This window comes from Populus alba, chromosome 6 (genome assembly GCF_005239225.2).
Source record: "Populus alba chromosome 6, ASM523922v2, whole genome shotgun sequence".
Taxonomy (NCBI): Eukaryota; Viridiplantae; Streptophyta; class Magnoliopsida; order Malpighiales; family Salicaceae; genus Populus; species Populus alba.
Window position 1 is genome coordinate 6,100,590 of NC_133289.1, and position 24,460 is coordinate 6,125,049.

General features: G+C 30.7%; 2 protein-coding genes and 1 pseudogene across 2 annotated transcripts; 2 read left to right on the forward strand and 1 right to left on the reverse strand.

Annotated features, from left to right (window-relative positions):
* The first annotated feature begins 10,867 nt into the window (after nucleotides 1-10,867).
* LOC118033647 (mitochondrial inner membrane protein OXA1-like) lies at nucleotides 10,868-15,519 on the forward strand (annotated as a pseudogene).
* A 357-nt stretch (nucleotides 15,520-15,876) lies between these two features.
* LOC118033585 (uncharacterized) lies at nucleotides 15,877-19,364 on the reverse strand. The gene is made up of 7 exons (XM_035038593.2): nucleotides 18,972-19,364; nucleotides 18,618-18,685; nucleotides 18,280-18,320; nucleotides 17,300-18,153; nucleotides 16,824-16,913; nucleotides 16,676-16,737; nucleotides 15,877-16,186 (listed from the first exon to the last, which is right to left on the reverse strand). Exons 1-7 carry the CDS (start codon nucleotides 19,212-19,214, stop codon nucleotides 16,081-16,083), a joined length of 1,464 nt encoding a protein of 487 aa, XP_034894484.1. The 5' UTR covers nucleotides 19,215-19,364; the 3' UTR covers nucleotides 15,877-16,080.
* Nucleotides 19,365-20,858: 1,494 nt separating this feature from the next.
* Nucleotides 20,859-23,527, forward strand: LOC118033586 (large ribosomal subunit protein uL30x). The gene is made up of 7 exons (XM_035038594.1): nucleotides 20,859-21,008; nucleotides 21,510-21,695; nucleotides 21,811-21,908; nucleotides 21,989-22,046; nucleotides 22,708-22,787; nucleotides 22,872-22,974; nucleotides 23,063-23,527. The coding sequence occupies exons 2-7, from the start codon at nucleotides 21,516-21,518 to the stop codon at nucleotides 23,276-23,278; spliced, it is 735 nt and encodes a 244-aa protein (XP_034894485.1). The 5' UTR covers nucleotides 20,859-21,008; nucleotides 21,510-21,515; the 3' UTR covers nucleotides 23,279-23,527.
* Nucleotides 23,528-24,460: the final 933 nt, after the last annotated feature.

A 24,460-nucleotide genomic window follows, 5' to 3' on the forward strand; every position in this document is an offset into this window, starting at 1 on the left:
TCGGTGCCCAAGTAATTGTGCAGAAACTGATTATAATAATAATAAAAATTAACATATAACGAGTTAGTTTGTTTTTACATTTTTTATATTTTTTTTCTTTTCAAATTAATTATTTTTGATGTTTTCAAATCGTTTTGATATGTTGAAGTAAAAAATAAATTTTAAAAAATTATTTTAATTTATTTCCAAACAAAAAATATTTTAAAAAATAATCGCTATCATAATATCAAGCCGTGATATAGCATTGCTTTCTTTCTCCACTTCTTTCTCACGAATCACCTTGGACAACATTGTTCCTTCTAAAATGTTATTTTTCTTTATTTTAGTTCTATCATAAATTTTTTTATTTACTATTTCAACCTCGTAACCAATGTTGACACCGTTTTGTGGTGTGATGTGCTGTTCTTTACATGCTACTGTGTATTCAAAGTCTCTGAGAATGTTTTAAAATTAAATTAAAAATTGATTTTACAAAATAAGACTTTAGTTGATAGTTGAAAATAAAATTAAAAGAACAATTTGTTTTATATATATAAAAAAACCTTTTTCATTTTCACTATTAAAAATAAGTGAAGTTTGAATTTTTAAATATTTTGTTGTTATTATTTTATAATTTTATATTTTCATCTAAACCTTTTTCATGTTTTAGTCCCTTAAATGTTAAGAAATGAGAAAAAAAAAGTTTCTAGACAATAAGGAGAGTGGAAGGTTTAGACCAGTAATATTTTGCCATAAAATACTAATTTTGATGTTAATAAATTTGTCTTGAAGAAAAGAATTTAATAATGATCATTGTTTTCCCTTCAAACACGTTAGAAAAAAAGACGTCGAGCTCCTTGAAGATTTTATGGATTCAATTTATTTATTTATTATTTTTAAAGTGCTTATAGGGTGTTTTGTAATAAAAAAATGAGTTTATTAAAGTTTTTATAATGTTTTTTTTTTCAGTTTTTGTTTTTATAAAAACAAGTTGAAATTTGAATTTTTAAATAAAAAAAAAATTTCCTTAATTTTTGATGGTCAGAAAAAAAAAACTAGGGAACTAGATGTTGTTTACCCCAAGCAAACAACTTTATCCGTCATATTAAAAAAAATCAATCTGGGGCTTTCCTCTTTAAAGAACAGGTGCATAGGCTTTGCCTCCTGGGTACAAAAATTCTCTCTGTTTTTAATTGTAAAATAAATCCCTCTTTAAATTAATAATTACAATGTTGTTTAAAAAATCAACTTATAAAATACTTTTTAAATAAGATTATAACTTGTTATGATTATATTTGCAATAACTTTGTTAATAATTATACATGAGCCTATTATGTAACACACACACACACACACACACATTTCATTGTTATTATTTTTTTTTTTAATGATTTTCATGAATTAATTATTCTTTTATTTTTTATGCAGTCACATAAAAATTATGAAGATATTCTTTTAAAAAAAAAAACATTGCCTGAATTTTGTGCCTTAGATTATGGTAAGTTTTTATTTTAAAAAAACATACTACTAATAAAAAACATGTTTTTTTAGTAAAAAATAAATAAAATTAATAAGAAAATAGGAATCTTGCCTCAAGAAGTAAAATCTTCCATCCATAATTTAAATATTTAGGATTCTTGAGAACATTTAATTTAATTACCATGTTTTTTTTTAATAAAAAAACACTATTAATAAAAAATGACATTTTTTCATCAAAAAAAAAAAATAAAAAAATGAGAACTTCTACCTAAAAATATATATTTTCTCACCCATAATTTAAATGACTTAAAAACTAGTTAGTACTAATTGAACATCTAAAAAAACTTATTAAATTTCTCTGAATATATTAGATTAATAGGAGAATATATATTTAAAATCAGATATTAAGTATTGATTAACGCGCTAACTGTTTTGAAGATATAACCCTTACTGTTGAAAAAAAAAACTAATTAAATAAACCACTTAATTAATTGATAATGACTTTCCTTCTCCAAGCTTACGCTTAACTGTGTCTTTGTTTTAGTAATTGTTTTTGTTTTTAATGGTAGGTCCACGTTAAAAATAAAAATAACAGCAATAAAAACATGATTTTTATATTTTTAATTTTATATACTGTTTAAAATTATACCCCACATCAGACACAAAATCAACCACGGAATCAAACACACTAATATTTAAATCCTTACTCCTTAGCACCTCTACAGTCAAAGACACTATGTTATCTAACACTTTTTTTTTTTATTATTATTATCTTTTAAATTCAAGGAAATCTTATTTTTCAAAAAGTGCATTTTCTAGATTCAAGTAAATGATTAAAATCCTGATTGTCTTAAGCTCTTATAAAAAATACACGTCCTGACTCAAACTCGAGACTTGTTATGTAAATATCAAATCCTCTGTTATCACGCTACACTCTCTGGGGACTATGTTATTTAACCCGTCTATGAATTATATGTACGGGATAGTATATGTATTTTTTAAAATATAATATTTTATATTAAAATCATAATTATTTGGTAAATAAAATTATGATAGTAAGAATTGAATTTATAAATATTTAAATATTAAGATTTTGAAATCATACTAAATAATTATTTTAATTTAAAATTTAAAATTATTGTATGAAAGATTTTATATTAACTTTACGAGACGTTATATCACTCATTTCTTGCATAAAAAACAAATGAAGGGCAAGGAGGAAGGACATGTCAAGAATGGGACAAAGAAATTGAAGTAAAAAACGTTGACATGTTGTGACAATCATCTCACGTGGCAAGCTCTATTTTCATTGTTCATGCTACAAACATTAATGAAACAGCTTAAAATCGGGAAATCAAAAGGAAAGGTGTCAGTATAGTTTATGATTTCACGGTTTACTTGGAACTAATGAGGGAATACGTACATTGATGTAGAAGTCCAAATACTTCAATACAGGTAACATTTCGTATTGTTATAGTATTGATTTGAAATATTTTTTATTTAAAAATATATTAAAATAATTTTTATTTTTATTTTATATATTTAAATATCAAAATTCTCTTAGGAGATGATGGCAATCTCACCGCATGCTGATGCCTACATCTTCCTTAGACCATACTTTTTCTGAAAAAATCGTACACCACAAGAGAAATCCATCCAACATCTTATAAAGTTATCTTGGAGTTGATATAAAGTTATCTTGGAGTGGAAATCCATCCAACATCTGACATTTGAGAAGGAAAAATAATGGCAACTTCCGCAAGGACTTTTGCCTGTCAATTCGGGGAAAATATTGCCACAGATCTTCGGTCGTTGGCAACATGGTTAAAACTGTATTTTTTTTAATTTTAATTTTATTTATTAATTTTTTTTTAATATTTTTAACTTGTTTTAATATACTCATTTTAAAAACTAAAAAATTATCATTTTAATATATTTATATAAAAATATTTTTAGAACCGTAATTACTACTGTAATCTCAAACAAGTAACGGACCAGGCCAGGCCAGGCAGTGTAACCAGAAAACCAGCCAATTGAACCTGCAGGCTATCTAGCTGGTCCCTATCTACTGGTTGGAAAAAAAAAAAAAAAAAAAAACTAGCTCGACGAACCCCAGTAACTGGAACCAGATTGACCCGTTGGTATCGCGTCAATCACGTCAATCACTGAAAAAAGAAGAAAGCAATTGGCACTTTATCATCTTTCGTAGATTATTGATCTTTGTCTCCTTGATGATAAGAAATAATTTTTTTGGCATAATCTGAACCAAACTCATTTACTGTCGGACTCGGGTGCGTTTGTTTAGGTTTAATGTTTGCATTTGTGGTGTAAAAAATACAATTAAATGTTTTATAATATATTAAACTATATTTTATATTGTGAGATTTATAAAAAAATTGAGTTTGAAATGTAGTTTTTATGAAGCAATTCTTACATGTTTTTTTTTAATTAAGTTTTGTAAAACTCTATTTGTTTTTTCGTTTTAAAAGCATTTTTTAAAAAATTTAAATTTTTTTTATTTTTTTTACTTTAAATTATTTTTTTTTTATATTTTCATATCATTTTGATGCACTAATATCAAACATAATTTTAAAAAAATAAAAAAATTATTTTAATATATTTTCAAGTAAAAATTATTTTTAAAAAGCAACAACAACCAAATATTTTAAATATATTTTTTAATGTACATAAATCTCAACTATAATTTTTACGAAATACATATTTAAATTTTAATAACCGCATTTAACCAAACCTTTTTTTTCCTAAATTATAATTATAAAAATTATTTTAAAAACAACACACAAAACTTCAACGATGATTTTAACCTTATTCTTACACGTTAAGACAGCAAACGAAGGAATTATAAATGGGGTAATCATGTGAATGTTCATCGTCAACAAAACTCATGTGCTGGCATAAATGCTGCCGGCCTATGATCAATTGTGTCAAGAAAGACATCAGGAAACATGACTAGTGTATTTAGAGTTTCATAATACTTATATTTTTTATTTTAAAATATATTTTAATAATATTTTTTTATTTTTAAAAAATTTATTTTTTGACATCAATATATTAAAATGATTTGAAAATATTAAAAAATATTAATTTAAAACAAAAAATAAAAAAAATTATTTTTAAAAAATACTTTAAAAATACAATGCCCAAACACACCCTACTACATGGAATAATGGAAAGTTGTGGAAGACATTAAATTATTAAAGTACATGCAACAAGAATCGCCCGTATGTGGGTTTGCTCCCTTCCTTGTCTAGCTCGACGTCTATAATTATCAACAATTATCAACACTTTAACAGCTGTTGGCATGGACCGATATCACTTTTTTCATTGGTCCACGATTCTTTAATTATTTTTAGAATAAAAAAAAAACTTTTAAGATTTATAGTGTATAGTGTATAGTGTAAAGTGACAGCACAATGAAAAGGATTAATTAAACAAGACAAAAAATATATCAATTGATGCCACTGGTTACTCCACACTATAAAATTTATCTATTTATTATAATTTAAATAAATATTAATAAGTGAACTTGTGATGTAAAGAGTTAATTACGGATTTCCTATCTTATATTATGATCATCAATTCATTTTAAAGCCATTAAACAAGGAGCACTTATTATTATTATTATTATTATTATTATTATTTTATGATAGAACAGATAGAAACACTTAGGATGTGTCCCCACCATTTTTTAAAAAAATATATAAAAAAATTACTCCAAAATTATTTCATACACGTTTCTATCTTTAATATTTTTGGTCTCTTTCTGACTTGAAACAGTAAAAAAAAGTTCCTATTATAACTTTATGTCCTTTTGTTTTATCGTTCGAATATATGTCTTGTAGTTAATCAGTTGACTATATATGATATTGATTTTATTCATGAAATAACATATTTGTTTTTTAAAATTTATTTATATTTAATTAATAAATCCAATGTTTAATTAATAAATTTAAATTAAAGATAAAGTCATTGGAAAAAAAATACTTTGTAAAAAAAATTATAAAGTTATTATAATTATGAGATTTCTATTGCATCAAAATATTATTCTGAAATGTTCTTGATTGATACTCTATTAAGACTGGATATTAATTAGATTCGTTGAGAGATAAATATCTTTATATACAAAATATTATATTTTGATCCTGACTACATGTTGTTCTAATTAAGGATAAATAATGATAAAAATTGGTTATAACATTAACTATATAAAATATATTTTGAGTGATTAAGAGAGAATTCATCATCTTATGTGAATTAGAAAAAAATATTCCACTTGTTCTCAAATAGTATCGATTATGAAATCCTTGCGTCAGATGGAATGAGATTTAAAAAGAGTTTCAAATCTTATTTAAAGAATCAGTAACTATTGTTTTGAGAAGAAATATAATTTGACAGAGTATACATATTTTATGCTATAACTTCTACATCATACATTCTTGATGAAATCTTATTTAAAGAATCAGTGACTATAGTTTTGAGAACAAGCATGATTTGACAGAGTACGCATACTTTATGCTATAATTTCTACTAATGAGTGAATAATAATTATATTAAGAAACTGTTTGTTGAAATGTTAAGTCAAATCACTTGTGACTTTTCTAATATTTAGGGAATATAACACGTTGCTAAACAATGCATTTGATCTTCAAATATAGATCAATCAATTATTGAATTGATAATAAATTAAATTATTTAATTTATTTAATCCTAGTTTATTTATGATTATGATTTATATTTAAACCAACTTGTTAGAAATCTAATGAGTCATGCATATTAAAAACAATTAGTCATAAATTAAACTCGAATAATTAATCAAGTATAATTGTATTATGAATTAGTTTTAGATATTAAGGACTATAATGTAATTACTACAGGTGATTATAATTCTAGACCAAGAAAAATCAAGTACAGACTTGATTGAATAAATTTCTAACATATTTTTTGAAACAATATATGTTTTATTATTTAAATAGAAAAATTGATATTTTATCATTTATAAGATTATTAGTGTTTTTCTATAAATAAAGTGTTATGCCGTATATTTTAGAAATTGAGATGTACAAATGTTATAGAACATACAAAGAGAAATTTTAAACACAAAAAGAAAAAAAGTTATCACTTAAAGGTATGATAATCTCTCTTTTCTAAAGAGGGTTTTAGAAGATTTCTTACTAGTAAATCATGTAAATTACTGTTAGAGATTAAATATTTGGATAACTTGTAGTTTGTGATAACTCAATTTTTAAAAAGTTAGTCACACCTAAAAAAACAAAATCTAATATTCAAGTAATCTTCCTATAAATTGTAAAACAACACTATAGATTGTCTAATAAGATTTTGAAATTCTTAAAAAAAATTTAAATTTATTGTTTTTGCCGTGTCTGTCTATTTGTTTTGTTTCAAGAAAGCAAACAATTTTTTACCAAAACAAAGAATTAAGTAAGAACCTCCTCGAAGGAAAACGGGTTGCCATTTAAAATAGTTAAGTGTCTTTTATGTGTGGACTCAGTACTGCCTAATTCTAGCTATTTCAGAAGGACCATGATGTTATTTGTTTTTTTTTATATCATGGATTAATTTTTGGATATAATTTATGGGTGAGCGGTTATTTTCAAGAATTAAACTACAAGAAAAAACCCATGAATACAAGATCCTCAATTGATCACATATTTACATATGAATTGAAAAATACAATTATTATGATTTGAACTATAAATATATTCTTCTTCTAATTGACTTCTTGTCATTTGACTATTGCTAGCTTAGCTAACAGCTAACTTGCAAGATGAATCCACCAAGAATGAATGAATAAATGAAGTCACCACATTATGATAGGTTCTATTGTCTAGGCATTTGCTAGATTTCATTGGTGGCGAGTTCCAAGTGAGCTTCTCCATGACGAGACTTGTAGCGCCTGGCTCCTCCTTGAAGCGAGACTCTTGGTTTTGTTTGCCAAAAGTATTCTGCAACAAGGCTGGAAATGCGATAACGAAGTAATGAACAGTGATGAAATGGGAAGATTGCAGTTTTTTTTTTAGCTAAAAGCCTTGAACATTAAATGTCAAGACTGCTAAAGCAAATGGAATCCTTCTTGAAAGATAACTTGCCGTTTCGGTAGTTTTTGTTTTGTTTTCTGCTATCTTTTTTGAATTTCTTTTGCTTATTATAATTTTAATAGAGTCGGTTGCTCCATCTGTTTAACAATAATGGAAGCCAAATTCTTTCGCTTTCATAAGGTTGTGGGCTTTGGATATACAGTCATGAGGTTGAACTCACTGTTCTTCCAGCTGCTCGTATTTCTGCTTCAAGAACAATGTAGTTTGCTGCACTGGAATTGACGAGGAAAGAATGCACCAGTTTGCTGCTTCTGTTCGTAGCTGCAAGCCTCCTGAAGTTTACAAAGGCACGGGTATACTGTACATTGATGAAGTGATCATGAAGAAACAAGAAAAGAAATCAAAAGAACACGTACGGCCGAAGATGCTTGGTGCTCTCTTACCTGCATGTTTAGGATACTTCCATTGATGAAAGTTCATCAATGCTTCCTTTTGTGAAACAAAACCACGGTTCCAACCCAAGGAATTTTGGAAGTTAGAAAGCAGTTTAGATCAGTCAAATTTCTGCAGTAATAAGTGTTGGTTGTTCCAAATATGGGCGAGGTTTTCTGCTTCTTTCATCGGTTTTATTACTGTCATTGTCACTTTCTGGAAATGTTGTTTCTTGCATTGCTATTGATGTTAAAAATCTGCAGCAGTTATGGATAAATGTTGTAATAAAAAAAATTAAAAAAACACAAAATTTAACATCGTTCGATAATATATTTATATTTACAAGAATGAGGAGTTTTATTTTCTATAATGTATATTTATAGTAAACCTATACTGTTTAAAAAGTGGCGGTGGTGCTTGCCTGCACAACCTAATGAAATATCTTCAGCCAGAATGTTAAAGCTGCACCGTCGTAAACCAAACCTCACAACCAATCCGATTGCGAGCAGGGGTTGGTTCAGTGATAATATGGCCTTTCACCTCACCAGAGTTGCTTGGGTTGAAGTCACGGGATCCCTTCATTGGTCACAACTAGATATTCTAAATTTTGAATCTAATATAATATAAACAATTAAGGCATGAATCTTTTATGTTAATCTCGGCAAGACCAGGAATCCAAATTTGATCGGGAATAAATTTTAAGTTGGATCAGAAAACATATTGATTTGATAAAATCTGATTACTCTTGTCAGATTTTTAATGATGTATCTTATCCAGTTATACCGATCCAAACTTATTCATATTAATGCTAATGATTTAAAAAATATATATTTTTAATAAATATATATTTTTTAATAAAAACAATGGATCCAAGTTGACCCAATGATCTAAATCAGATATTTTATGAGTAATTCACCAAGTGAGTACTACAAATAACAAAACAACTAAAACTTATTTTTATATTCGTACTTTTTACCCTTCCCATAAAATCATGTCATTTAATATTAAATTTACATTATTTATTTTAAAAAAATTTGTTAGTATGTACGCGCCTCCTCGTTGAAGGAAAATATACCACCGTCATCTCATTTGATTTTTTTTTTTTTCATGACTTTTTCCTTCCTGGATAGAGCATGTAAGTTTATAGTAGCTGATTTATCATCGATGAAGCTTTTTTTATTCTCCCCTTCATTCTTCTCTCTTACACAAAAAAAAAAGAGTTATGATCTTCATTTTTATTAGTCTTTCATATTCAATTATTTTTAGTTTTGATTTTTTTTTGTCTTTTTTTTTTGTCAAACTTATATTTGTTTTCAATTTAATCCTTCAATTCTAATTCGTCATCTATAATATTTTCAAATTATTCTTTCTTCTTTTTTGATTTTTTAATTTCTCTCTTGACTCTTTTGTCAAAAAAATTATAGTTTTTAATTATATTCTTTAAATCTAGTGTTTTTTTTTTCTTTCTAATAATGATAATAATGATGTTGGTGGTGGTAATGATGATAATAATAATAATAATAATCATGCTAATAATAAAACTACTAATGATAATAATAGTAGTAGTAATAGTTTATTATAATAATAATAGTAGTAGTGATAATGATAATAGATAATAAAAATGATGATAATATTATTAATAATAATATTAACAACAACAAGAATAATAACAATGATAATAATAGTGGTAATAATAATAATGATGATGATCATAATAATAATGACAATAAAACTAATTCTACTGATAGTGATAACGATAATAATAATGATGATGATTATAATAGTAGTAGTAGTAATAATAATAATAATAGTAATAATGATAGTAATGGTGATAACAACAATAACAATGATGATGATATCAATATTAATATTAATTAAATAATAATGATGATAATAGTAGTAAAGAGTAGTAATAATAGTTTATAATAATAAGAAGAAGAATAAGAAGGAGGTGGTGGAGGAGGAGGAAGATGATGATGATGCTAATTATTATTATTGTTTGTTGTTATTATTATTATTATTATTACTAATTCTAATAGTCAAAATAATAATGAGAATAATAATAAAAATATTAATAATGATATAATAATAACAATAATATCGATAATGATAGTGGTGGTGATGATGATGATAAGAATAATAATAATAATAATTCAATCTTAGATATTAGATTTGCTGGGAATTATTTTTTATTATTTTTAGATGTATGGTACTTTAGATCTAATGACTCAGGTTGTGAGCTTGAAAAGTTGATGTGGTTTAACTTTTTTTTTATTTTTAATTTTATTGTTCAATATTATTTTTTTAATCACAAAAACCTTTGTGGTTTTTTTTAAAATTATTTTTTACCGGCTTAACCCGATCTCATGACTCGTGACATAAGTTTTGTGGGTTAACACAAGTTGACTTGTCTCTTATTATTTATCATAGATATTTATCACGCTATCTTTGAATGACTTGTTGGGTTTTTTTTTAATCCAATTATGTATTTCCTTAGATGTTTTTTAAATTATCATAGTTTTTTTAAAAATTTTATTTGTTTATTATTGTTGTTATTTAATTAAAATAAAACTAATTTATTTAAATCGGTAAAACTATAACTTGAATAATTTATTATTTTTTTTTTTTTTAGTTAACGTGGGTGTCCGGGCCAGTTTGCGCGCACCTCGACTAATCCCACGGGCCTGACTAATCCCACGGGCCCTGAAGTTAACGACTATGTAAGCCTCCAATGGCCATCATATGAGCAACTTAGGGCTCGAACCTGAGACCACAGAGGGAGCAAACCTCTTGGTCCCAAGTTTTTACCACTGGACCACCACCTAGATGGTTGAATAATTTATTTTTCTTATTTATTTAAAACATGTTTACATTTTCTCAATATCGTTTTTTCTGCATGGAAAATACAAACCCGCTGCATAGACGGTCCATATCCAGTACCTCGACCCTAAAATTGGATCAGGAATCATGACCTTCATCAACCCTCCGTCCTCTCAAAAGTCAAAACCTCCTAAACCCCTCTCTCCAATAGCTTCGCTTCTCTATTACTCCATGGCTTCCCTGCCTCCCTCCCTCTATCTGTAACACAAAAAACCAGAAGTTCTCCAAAGGGAACCAGCCTTCTCTTCACATTTCTTAATTTATTTTTATTCCAGAAGCTTAATATATAGTTATTTAGTTCTTTTTTTTTTGAAGGAGCTTCAAATTTCTGTTACCAAAATGGCTTACATGAGAAGTCTCTCAACTCGTTCAACCATCTTGAAACGACAACACAATCCGCGTTTCACATACATTCTCCACGACGACGACAACCACCACCACAAAAAACAATCAAGAACAACTTAATCCCACTAATTACGTTCCACAAAGATCCTCCAACATTAATTCAACTAGTTTCGCTTCTCTACTTCAAGAAGCAAATCACTCGCATTTCGCAGGCGCTTGTTTCGTACGCTACATGTCAACCACCACCACTGCGGCGGCAGATAAGATTAATGTGGTGATGGATACGGTGGCGCAGGCGGCTCCCGCTGCGAATGAAGTTGCGATTGCGGCTGCGGATTCTTACTTGCCTGTTGCGGCTCTTCAGCATGTTATTGATGCTGTTCATAATTTTACTGGATTGAATTGGTAAGAAGATTGTTTCCGAACATTTAAATTATACTAGAAATTGCGTAGAATAGGGAATTGTTTGCGTGTGTTTAAATATTACGTTAAATTAATTGTTTGTTTGTTGGTTTTTGTTGCAAATTTTTTAGGTGGGCTTCTATGGTTGTGACTACATTGCTTATAAGAAGCGCGATGCTTCCACTTTTGATAAATCAGTTGAAAGCTACTTCGAAACTTAGTGTTAGTGGTTTTTCTTTTAAGTTTAATGATATTGTGGCGGAATATGAGTGTTAATGATTTGTTTGCTTGTTGAGTGCTGAATTTGTGTTTGTGTACGTGTGTGTGTGTGTGTGTGTTTGAAAGAATAATGCTAATCTAACTGAAAGATTCTTCCTGAAATCGGGAAATCCATCCTTTGGATTTGTGTGGTCCACCAGTCAAGCTGTTGTTGTTGTTGTTATGGAATTGATGTATGCTTGCACTTTGTACATTTGGCAGGTGTGTTTACATGGTCATTAACAGATTGTGTTTCCTTTCTTGAAATGTTTTTAAGTTACTTTTGGATGTTTCTTCCAGAAACCCTATTTTCCAAGTTTTGCAATGTTATGGACATTTTCGAGGATCTCGTGCTGGGTGGCATCTGTACAATCTTCTGCTTCTTGTTCATTGATTTTATTTTCAGTTTTTAGTAGATTATCTTCTATGATATTCATTATGCTGTGGCATTTCAGCCTCTTGTTGGGATTTTAAAAGCACAGCATCTAGTATGTAACTTATTAAGTTATAGTGCCCGTGTGTTTGCATGGTGGCACCAGTATTAAGGTAGAAGATAAGTTTCCTCTCTTGGGATAATGATGTCAACTTGATTATGTTGGTTAAATCACACATGACACTTGCAATCCAATGGGAAGAACATTGAGTGCAGTGTATACCTAGATTTCCACGTGTTTTTTTCTCCTGCTAACCCTCCACAAAGATCTTTTATTTTCCTCTTGGTGCATGCAAAGTAAAACTTCAGAGTTGATGTCCTTATATCTCATGTGGATTTATGTGTATCCTGCAGATCTTGAGGCCGCATTTGGAGGAGGTTAAGCAAAGGGTGGACCGTCAGGTATTATGCTTGTTCTTTGATGGTTTTATCACTCCTTACTCTATTGACCTCATACTTACATTGTTGGTCTGTTTTCGGTGCCTGTACATCTTTATCCCTCACTCTTTGTTATGTTACTCGAAATTTTATTTTTACCAGTGCATTTTCTACTGGTTTGTCAACACACATGCACATACTAGTTTGATCACTTGTTTTAGATGTCATGCTTTGTCATTCTGCATGCAGTTCTTGGTTTCTATAAGTGGGTGGTTTCCCCTTGGTTCTTGATATGAAATACCCGTATAAAAAGGGGATAGCTTGAAACAAAAGGGCAATATAGGCAATTGCGACAAAATGTCCTTGGTTATAGCTGAGCAACTTTTTGTTTGGCCTATGCTTATCTCGGTTTATAATGTGAATAAAACTGAAATGTTTTCAATGATAGCATGAATATAACAAGGCACCAAAAGGTTGATGTAGCCTATGCACACTTTATAAAATCCATTTCTTGTTTCAAAATGCTCATCAATCATGTTGCCACTATCTCTGTCCTTCTCAGGTCATGGACCCTACTGCTGTTTCTGAAGGTCAGAAAGAAATGCAGAAGTTGTTTAAGGAGTAAGAAACCTTTTCATTTGATCGTAGTGGAATTTAATTGTTTCAAATGATGAACAATTTAGTTTCTTAAAAGTAAGAAATATGAAGTTGTGTTATATAGAGCAGTACATTATGACCACACTGGAATTTAAATATTCTTGCCACATTAACCACCTAAGATGACTTGCAGGCACAGTATTGTTCAAGTGCTATCATCCTGAAGATAGGGTATTGCCAAATTGCTATTTAACTAGTCTTGCTTAGAGGATCATACGTACTTTTCTTTCGGGAAGAGGTTTTCACTTTTTTCATTCTTTTTTGTTTTAGATGTGCTAAAATGCATTATCATTGGAGCTCAATTACTGTAAGCAATGCTTCAGGGAATATCGAGGCGAGCTATGCATGAAAAGGGTAAAAATGAAAAATAAGCAATATCTAATTTTATAGAAATTATAACTGGTCTTTCAGAGGTTCTAAGTAAGGGACTGATAATGGAATAAGAAAAATAAACACCATTTTAGACATCTTACCTTAGGTAAGTTGTATTATTTGTTTTTCAATGATAAAGGTGCTTATTAATGGGTTTATACCTCGATCTTTTCACGTATAACTCACCTCGATGTCTCCTGTGATAAGTAGGTCGGCCAAGTTTTATACAGTATAATTATCTTCATGACTGTCAATTTCCCTGGAAAATTTAGTTCGTTTTGACTTGCAAATTGCAGACATGGTGTGAGTCCATTTACTCCACTGAAGGGGATCTTTATTCAAGGTCCTGTCTTCATCAGCTTTTTCCTTGCTGTAAGCTAAACCTCTATCCGTAAATGCACTGCAGATGAGTCTTCTTTTATATTTGATCTTCACATTTAATATATCATGACAAAGTTTCCCCCAGATTTCAAACATGGCAGAAAAAGTGCCATCGTTTAAAAGTGGTGGAGCATACTGGTTTGTTGACCTCACAACCCCAGATGGTTTATACATCTTTCCAGTTTTGACAGCATTAACTTTCTTGCTAACAGTGGAGGTAGATACTTGTTCTATCTAATTAGGTGGTTATGTTTTTATGCTTGGATATTTTTTATTCTTTAAAAAAAATAACAAAAATTGCTTGTTCTTGTTCTACTCAGTTTTGATTTTCATTATCTAGCTGGCTAATCTGTGCTCTTCTTCAGTGCAATACGCAAGAAGGAATGGAAGGAAATCCTGCTGCTGGCACCATGAAAAACGTTTCAAGGGCCCTTGCTGTTGCTTCAGTTCCTTTGACTATGAATTTCCCAAAGGTTATCTTTTGATCACTTGCATGGTATTTGCTAAGCACATGGTATTATGAGATCATAATTAAGCTGTTTTCTGCATCTGCATCTTGAAAGTTGAGATTTTCTTTTGGTAATGGTCTGTATAAATGAATTTCAAGGAAAAGTTGTCGTTCATTAGATCCCCACAAGATGGTGGCTTTTGGCTCTGCTCCTTACCCATCTCTTCCCTCCATTGTTATTTGGAGTTTGAGAACTTGTTTGTTTTGGAGTCAATGCCAAATTTCGTTATTGTCATTGCAGGCTGTATTTTGTTACTGGGTTACTTCCAACTTGTTTTCGCTCGCATATGGGTTAGGTGAGTTTTCCAGGTTCTTAGATCTTTTTTCTCCCTTTTAATTTTCTGTGTAATCTTCAAAGATCAGTGGAGAACTTGGCTTTTGAAATTATTTTCATCTGATTTTCACTTTAACCACCTTCGGAACTTAATTCTCTACTTGTATTTCAGTGTTGAAAGCTCCTGGGGTAAAAAAATTCTTGCGTGTTCCAGAAGTACCCGTGGCACCTCCAACTACTGGTGCAAAATCTTCTCCCTTTGATCTGTTTTCAGCACTCAAACAACTCTCAAAAGGCAGAAAGGAACCTACCCCATCATTGCCTGTTGAACCACCAAAGCTTTTACAGCATAAAAAGTCTTCATCTTCTGGAATAGGTAAGAGGATAAGCAGTCTAGAGAAAGAAGGAGAACGCTTCCACAGGCGAACCCTTCAAGGAAGAAAGAAAAATAAGAAGAGGTGAAAATGGTTTCTCCATAGAAGGAAACTGCTAGTGAAGTTCTCAAGTCAGTGTAATACTGCCAAGAAAATTTTTATTGGTTAGGCATGATTCATTAATTGTTTATTGGGCTACAGGTTCAGCCTTGTTATTTTCAATAAACTGTTAAAATTTTGATGTACAAAATATTTTGCTCTGATATCCGATTTTTCTTCTTTTTCTAGCATTCCATGATTGATATTTTCACTATCAGTCCTGACAATTCCAACTTGAGCTCAGGAGTTGCCATTTTCTCTTCTCAGAACTTGGCCCAGAGCAAAACTTTTTTATTATTATTATTTTATTGCCGACAGCTCCAAAATGGTTCTTTTAGAGCTTTGACAGCCTGATTCTTGTCTCAACTGCGTTTTTCAGTCTGGCAACAGACTTCTTTTCTGTAAGTGTACTTAAGGATACTTGCACAAATTGATTTCCTTAAGTATAATACACTTAAGGAGATTTTTTTGCCTCGAAATTTGATTCTGATTTTCCCCATTTTAGACCCAACGTATAATACACTAAAGGAAACCTCAAATAGCTGTGAGAAGCTAAACAGAATAGATGCCTTCCATTCTTTAGTTGACTCAAATTAAGTAAGAAACGGGAAGGCAAAATTGTCAAAAGTTTGCTGAAAGTACAAAAGCACAAATTGCCACATTGATGAATGAAAAGCTGTGCTTAGCACATGCAAGTAAAAATGTAACAGGACCAAAAATCAAGATTCATCACACGAAGATGTCACCACCGATCAATCTTCATCTGAGTAATTGAACTTAATTGAGTGGGATTGCAAATCAATCTGCCCTCCTCTGTATGTCCCACGCTTCTTCTTCGTTTTTTCATGCCTAAAATCCCTGAGAGCGAGTAAGAGATAGTTCAGTAAGAAAATTTTCATAACCCCAAAATATTGAAGGCCTGTACCAGTTACCTTTTTACAATTTCAATCTTGCTAACAAAATTTTCCTCAAAAAAAACAGAAGATGATAAAATGACCAACAAAAACCAAAACCCTTGATTCTTTAAACATCCTAGGTTACACTAGTAATCACAAGATTCAGCTTTTACTTCCCTTCCTTTTAACAGCAATGCTTGGATCAGTATTACATACATAAAACTTGCTGAAAGTTAAAAATACTGGAAGAAAAGAGGTTCCTAAATTGAAGAAAGTCTAGAGTTAGAATTAGAATAGCCTAGTCAGCAGTTTAGATCAGATCATTAACTCGCCAATAAAATTATTGATATGGTTCCACTGGTAGAAAGAATGAAAACAAGATAGCAGGACCAACATTTTGTTTGCACATCTGAAACTAAAGAAATAGAAATGCCGTAACTACAAAATGTACCTTCCTCTAACTTGCCCAAGAACATCTTGTGCTTTTGCACCATAACCATCCTCGGCACCATCCTACAGAGAATTTATGGAAAATATTAACGAAAATAAATCAATGAAGGACCAAAAAACTAAAAACATATATCGAAAACTTGTCAAACCTTTGCCCAGTATGAATTATCTTTAAGCCTCTCATCAGAGAATACCACCTCATCAACTTTTACTCTTTGAAAATGCTTAACAGTCTTCAGCTGCAATAACATAATTCCAGTCTAAGAATACACACATAAAATCAATAATACACTTGAACAGAATTATTCATGCTGGAATAGAACAGCTATCATGAATTTTAACAAAAGAGCTTTGCTCATAACAATGAGTTTTTGAAGAGCTGGTAGGTTAATCTTCGTGAAAAATCAGTAGTTGCTCAAAGCCTGGTTAGAAATAAATACTTATGGTTTTGGCTCCACCACATGGACAAATAGGTTTTAAGCACATGTATACAGGAAACCTGATAAACCTGTAGCACAGGAACAATTTGAACATGCTTTTATTTGGAATTTTAAAGGGAATTCAGCTTTGGAATTTACAGTTGAAAGTAACAAGCTTCTCTAAGTTAGAACGTTCAAAACCCTACCTCAACTGAACCATTCTTTTCCTTCATCATTGATTTCTGCAATGATGATTTCTCTACATTTTCCTCAAGGTTTCCATTTGCCTGGCCATTTTCCTTTGGTTCTTCTGAACTTTCCATCTTTCTGCGTTTAGAATCTTCAACTGCTTTCTCATCAGCAGGTTGAGGGGCATCATCTTCAGAAGGCAATCTTTTCCTCTTCTTGGAACTTTTATTCTCTTTGACATTTACATCCTTCTTTGAGTTCTTAGAATCATCTTTTTCAGAATCTACATTATTTGATTTCCCTTCATCAAGTGTCTCAACAGACATATTTTCAGAAACAACAATATCCTTCTTTTTCTTCCTTTCTTCGTATTTGACATTCTTGTTGTCATTACTGTCAGCATCAGCATCAGAAAGCTTGTTTTTCTTTTTCTTCTTATCCTTTGGTTTATTCTCTGTCTCAGAAACAGTTGCTTTATTTTCCTCTGAAGATGCCACATCCTTAGATTTTTCTTCTGTTGCCACAGGTTCCAATGAGTGGTGTCCAACATTATCAACTTGAGACTCAGATTCCATGTTGCTTTTCTTCTTCTTTTTGTCCTTGCGTTTCTTATCAGGAGATTCACCAGCAACATTATCAGCAGGTTCCTTCAAAGCTTTGGTATTGTCTTGTTCCTCTTGTCCATGAGAATGAGAGTTCTTTTTCTTTTTCTTATTCTCTTTAGACTTTACTTCAGTAGACACTGTATCATTTGTTAAAATCTCTTCAATGCTCTCAGAATTGTTAACTTTATCAGCAGTTCCTAGTTTTTTGTTTATGGCATCAGTATCACTCTTCTTTTTCTTTTTAGTAAAGCCATTCGTCTGTATATCTGCAGTTAAATAGAACTAGACTATGAGCTAGTATCAACATCTATCATATAAGAACATTCTACTAACAACGTAGAGAATGATGATACAGTTGCCAACTGACAAGCAATTTCATTAATTAAACACACCTTGCACCTGGCTGCTCTCTAGCTTTTTGCAGGTACCGTCACTGCAAAAATGGAGGAAGTCATGCAATTTGAGAATGCTAATTCAAATTTGACACTTCAATAAAAAAACAAAAAAAAAAACAAAACTTAAATTCAGGGAAATGTGTGAAACACATTCATTCTTAACGACTGACAGAAAGTTTGTGCATTGTTTTTATATCAAATAACACCATCTTATAGCCTTATGGTTATCGATAAAAAAAAAATCCCTAAGTACAGTATATAGCTCCATTATAGAGATTCATATTGTTAACACGAGAGTTACCAAAAATAAAAACAGTGATTTAAAATCATCCTACCTGGTCTTCAAAAACTTGCAAAACACCTCCTCCAAATCAATCAAGGAACCACCACCCAAATCATCTTTCTGCACAAAGATCACAAAACAACCAAAAAAAAATCAAATAAACAAACAAAGAACACCCAAAAAGCCACAACACAGACACATAATCGCATTAGGCTTCATTAACCTCGATCATCTCATATACACCCAATACATTAACATCAAACCAAATCCACAAAACCCATTTGTATAAACACAAATTCAACTCAAAACACAAACAAAAATCCAATCATTTTATCCCTGTGATTAAACTTGCATAATTCGATAAGCCAAGAGAGAAAGAGAGAGTGAGTAAATTTGTTTTGCATACCTCAAATTTGGCTTCTGATTTGAATTTCTTTAATGTTTTAGAAAACCCACCAGTGTTTTCAAGGTAATTAGCTATAGAGTGAAGCAAAATTGTCTTCTGTTCAGGCTTCAAAATTTGAGATTCGGTGTTGTTTACTTGTTTCATGACTGGTGGTCTGTTAGAGAGCAACAGTACTTGGCGAGGCTTAAATGATAAGAGATTAGGGTTTATGTTCACTGTTTTGGCAACTGGGGTTTTGGACATAAAGAGACAGATGGATAGCTAGGGTTTTGTGTGTTTTATACAGGGAAAGGAAGAGACTACCTGGGTCAGAGAGAGGGAGAGGTTAATAAACTCAACGGACAGAAGGGTTTTAGGGAACGGGTTTGGTTTGGCATTGATGCTGGGACTTTAGAGCCGCTGGATAAAACTGGACAATTTAAAATAAGGGTAAAAATAAAAAACATCTCTCGAACCAAAAATCATTTGTGTTAGAGTTATTTTGGAATTGATACTGATTAATTTTAAAAATATTTTTTATTTAGAAATATATTAAAATAATATTTTTTATTTTTAAAAATTTATTTTTTATATTATAGTATCAAAATGATTAAAAAAATACTAAAAAAAGTATTAATTTTAAATATAAATAAATTTTAAATATTTTGAAAACATGGATTAAATCATGTTCTCAAATAGTCCTTTATTAACATGTTGAACTTTTTCTAAAATTGTTTACAAGAATGTTTGTTTTTCAGACAAAATTTTATCATTATTTCAAAATCAAGCTTTAATTACTCCGGGAGAGTATGTTTCAAATTAAATTATATTAGGTTGATTTAATATGACTTAATTAATTTGATGGTTTCAGAAATAACTTGAAAAAACCAATAAAAATCCGACATAGTTTTTAAAAAATAAAGATAATTTTTTTTAAAAAAATATTGTAATGACAATATTTTGAATTGATTAGGGTTAGCTTGTGAAATTTATAACTTAAATTATGGTTGGGCAAGAGAATGACTTGAAATAAATAATTTTCATGGTCCATACCCAAGCTCAAAATTAATTGGTAAAAAATAAATTTTTTTAGCCAAAAAAATTATTTTATGATAAACCTAAACTTTTAAGATTTGAGAAGTTAGAAGTTTAAGTTCAAAGCCTATTCTGCTTAAGATCTCTTTCTCTAAAAGTTTATGCTCTATTTGAATCAAATTTTAACTTCTTATATTTTTAGTATATAAACAAGAATATTACATAAGGTAAAAGTTTTTAAAAGTTTTGAGTTTCTTCAAAATATTATCAACTAAGAGTTTTTAATATTAATTTTTTATTTTATCCATAATTTATTTTAATTATATTAATATTTTATATTAAAGAGCTTATGTTGAAGAACAATTTTAAAAAAAATCTTTATCTAAAAAATAGAAAGTGAATATACCTCACTTTTAATTTGATTTCAAATATGCCATTAACCTTATTTTAAAACATATTTTTTCAATAAATACAACAACATTTTCTTTTTTAAAAGAAAATACCACATCATTTTTTCTTAATAAATTCACAATGGTTATACATCAGATTGCCTGTATTTAAACAGCAACAACATAAAATTTCTTAAAACTTTAAAAATAAATGCAAACGTGAAAAAAAAACATTTTCTGGACTCAATAATTTAATAGCCCACTAATAGAAAAATATAAATGCCTTACGTTTAATAAAATAATTTTATATGGATTATTATACATATTTTCCATGTTAACTTAATTTTAAATAGATTATTGATTTTAAACAAATATTTTTTTTTTTGCTTTTAAATAATAATCTTGTTGAAAAAGCTAGAAAAATAATAAAATGAAAACATACTTAGATTAATGTTGGGCCACTCCAACTTAGGGCCACATGATCTCAAGGGTTGCAACTTACCCGACAAGGCCCATACAAAAATCGACCTTGCTAAGAAACCCTAATCCTTCGCGCACATATATTTTGCTTCAGAGCCGCGAAGCTACCTCTTCTGTCTTTGCAGATCGCAGTCGCTACCAGCAAGCCAAACAAGTAAATCTCTCAATCTATCCTCATTCTTTCTCCTCAGAGATTTCTATCATATCTCGTCTGCTGTTAATCGTTTTGTTTAAGAAATTCTGTAATCACTTCTGTTGGATTTTGAAGCTAAAAAAGCTAGAAACTTTTCTTCTCATTTTGCTAAAACAAACATCCAGAATCTACCTTTTTCTGTCATTTTAAAAGGGTTTCTTTGTCTTTGATTTTGAAATAATGGTTTGTTGATACTAGTGTTGAACATTTGTCTTAGTTAATCAATTTTGAAGCTATTCTGTTGGGTTTAGAAGCTTAAAAAGCTAGAAAATTGTCTTCTTTTCTTGCTGTAATTTTAGGCGGTCCGCTCAGTTTTAGATTTAGATGTAACGGGTATTTGTAGTTTCTGCTTGAAATGCAGAAATTGATCTATTGCTTCTATCTAGTTTGGGGTAATGCTTTGTTTTTAGAGCGGTAGCATATTGATATTTGGTTGATTTTCGATGATTATTTCGTGAATAGAGAGAGATGGGGGGGGAAGAAGTTAAGGTAGCGGTGCCAGAGTCTGTGTTGAAAAAGCAGAAAAGGAATGAGGAATGGGCTTTGGCTAAGAAGGAAGAGAAGCTAGCTATAAAGAAGAAAAATGCTGAAAATCGCAAGTTGATTTACAGCAGGGCTAAGCAGTATGCCCAGCAATATGATGAGGAGGTAGTATAACGCATCATATGATCATTCGTGTGTTTATTTATTAATGGAATTTGTGATGTTTTGGTAGTAATACGAATCCTGACTGTTTAAAATGTGTTTTTTTTGTCTTGATCAGCAAAAGGAGCTTATTAGGCTGAAGCGTGAAGCAAGACTCAAGGGAGGGTTCTATGTCAATCCAGAAGCTAAGCTGTTGTTTATCGTCAGGATCCGTGGGTAAGACTGTTGTATAAACTTTAACTTGTAGTTCTCATTTTAATGGCGCATTTGTTTAATGTGGATTTTATGACTTTCAGTATCAATGCCATGCACCCAAAGACAAGATCCATCCTGCAGCTTCTGCGTTTAAGACAGGTGATGCTTCATTTCTATTCCAGTAAATTCCTTGATTCCATAATATGGCTCGTCTATAATTGTTGTCAAAATTTATTTTCATTAAAGTGAACTGCTAAGTGTTGCATTTTAGTAGTGGATGGTGCCTTAAAACCTGAGGCTGATAGGTTGAGCGGCTGAGGCATTTGTTTCACTCTGTTTTTGGTTTCTTCAAAATATTTACTAAACAAATTAATGAAAACATCAACTAGAATATGAAATGTGTCTACTCATATCTTTCTTTTAGCTTTTGAAATTATGTTAGCTCAGTTTATTTAGGAATATTTGTTTGTTTCATACAATTTGTAGTTTTATGTGTTTTTTGATAGGTGATGGTGTGTTCTAACTTCTCCACAATTAAGATCTCAGTTTAGGAAGTTCAAGGACATTGATAACGAGGTCTTTTATAACAATGTGAAAATGTGTGTACTGGTCACAATTATAATTCTAAAGGAATCCTTTAGGTTTCGGTTGTTTGCCATGAGCAACTTTTCAATGTTTTAATTTGTGCATGTTTTTTTTTCCTGGAGATAAAATGGCTTAGGTACTAGTGCCATCATCTCACGAGAAACTGTTTCTTTTTGGTGAGAAATTGACATGGATCATGTTTGATTTATCACATTGCCTAGTGTTCTGTTTGCAGATATTTAACGGAGTATTCCTGAAAGTAAACAAAGCAACTGTGAATATGCTTCACAGGGTTGAGCCTTATGTGACTTTTGGGTATGTTTTCATAATGATTCTAAACTGTTTACTTCCTGTTCTTCTTTATCTGCTAGATTTCATGACTGATGTAAATGGATCTAGGTATCCCAATTTAAAGAGTGTTAAAGAATTGATTTACAAGAGGGGCTATGGGAAACTGAACCAACAGCGAATTCCCTTGACTGATAATTCAATCGTTGAACAGGTCTGTAGTTTGAACACTGTTTGAGTTATCAATGGCATTGCCAGAAACTGTTTATGTTATTAGTGAGCATGTTTCCTTTTTACTGCAGGGATTGGGCAAGCATGGAATAATCTGCATGGAAGATCTCATACATGAAATCATAACTGTTGGACCCCATTTCAAGGAGGCAAACAACTTCCTGTGGCCTTTCCAGCTCAAGGCACCACTCGGAGGTTTGAAGAAAAAGAGAAACCATTATGTTGAAGGAGGTGATGCTGGAAACCGTGAAGATTACATCAATGAGTTGATCAGGAGGATGAACTAGGTTTTGATGAGAGACATTGTTCAAGTTTTGATGTGGTCGTATTTTTGTCAATCAAAAGTTATCAGACATTGGTTAAGTTTAATGATAGAACTACTCCAGTTGACAGGGTGGTGGTCATTTGACCTTGAGATATGTTTAATCTACACTCGTTTTTCAATAGAAGTTTTGTTAGCTTGTTACTGAATTTTTGCTTTATTAAGCACCGGTTTTATACAAAATCCCAGAGGCAATGCTTTGTTTTTCCTTTCATCCATCATACTTGTGCAATATAGACCATTGACCTGATCGTAGTTTGCTGCATGTCTCAGTGATAGCACGAATAGCAACTGAAATCAACATAGTGCCACCATTTTGTACGAAATTTAGGCAGTCGTGCCTACTGAAGGGAATATATTCAGCAGCAACCTGGTTACAAATTTAACCCGAATTCCCAGGACCCAATTTGATATGGAATAGCAGGTTTGGAGTACTCGTATTAGGGATTCTCTAATGTAATAACTACAATGTGCATATATTATGAGCAAGCACCATGGCAGCAGCAAATGCAAACCCACCTCAAGAAATATGCTGATATAGGAGCATGCTTTTCAACAAGACTGGATGGTTTTGAGAAACACAAGGGACACCACTACGATAAGACACAATATCAACTTTACAAAATACAAAGCATGGAAGGAACTGTCAAAAGCAAAATATTGGTGTGATACTTAGACAGATGGCTTGATTACCAAGTTTGACGCAGTACTTGATTACCCACCCTTCCGAGTACTGATCCCTCCTCTAGACCGGCTCTGTACACAATATTGGTGTGATACTTAGACAGATGGCTTTCAAATTTCATGCAGAGTGGAATTGAGCTTGTAAGCTGCCAAAACCTGATTTGGATGTATAATTCAGGCTGGCTTTTATAGTTTTCTTTTGTTAGAGATGCAAATTCCTTTTAAAAGAAAGTGATACTATTAAGTTTAGAGCTCATTGACACTAATTTTCTAATTGTTAAAGTTGAATTTAAGTAAAGAGACAAATTTTTATGAATATTTCTCAATCATGAGATAGCATTGGTGTATGTATGTGTGTGTGTGTGTGTGTGTGTATAACTTTGATTCGTAAAAGCTCATAGAAAATCCCACATATCAAGGGTGATTTACTAGTTAAGATCATTTTATACATTGATATTCACTA

What these genes read in the sequence shown, in the direction of transcription:
- LOC118033585 (XM_035038593.2), bottom strand. Translation starts at nt 19,214, where the DNA reads ATGTCCAAAACCCCAGTTGCCAAAACAGTGAACATAAACCCTAATCTC. An exon ending in TGCAAGTTTTTGAAGACCAG is followed by an intron (nt 18,321 to 18,617) that starts GTAGGATGATTT and finishes CCATTTTTGCAG; the next exon opens with TGACGGTACCTGCAAAAAGC. An exon ending in AAAAGAATGGTTCAGTTGAG is followed by an intron (nt 16,914 to 17,299) that starts GTAGGGTTTTGA and finishes ATGTTATTGCAG; the next exon opens with CTGAAGACTGTTAAGCATTT.
- LOC118033586 (XM_035038594.1), top strand. Translation starts at nt 21,516, where the DNA reads ATGGGGGGGGAAGAAGTTAAGGTAGCGGTGCCAGAGTCTGTGTTGAAA. An exon ending in TTTATCGTCAGGATCCGTGG is followed by an intron (nt 21,909 to 21,988) that starts GTAAGACTGTTG and finishes TATGACTTTCAG; the next exon opens with TATCAATGCCATGCACCCAA. An exon ending in GAGCCTTATGTGACTTTTGG is followed by an intron (nt 22,788 to 22,871) that starts GTATGTTTTCAT and finishes AAATGGATCTAG; the next exon opens with GTATCCCAATTTAAAGAGTG.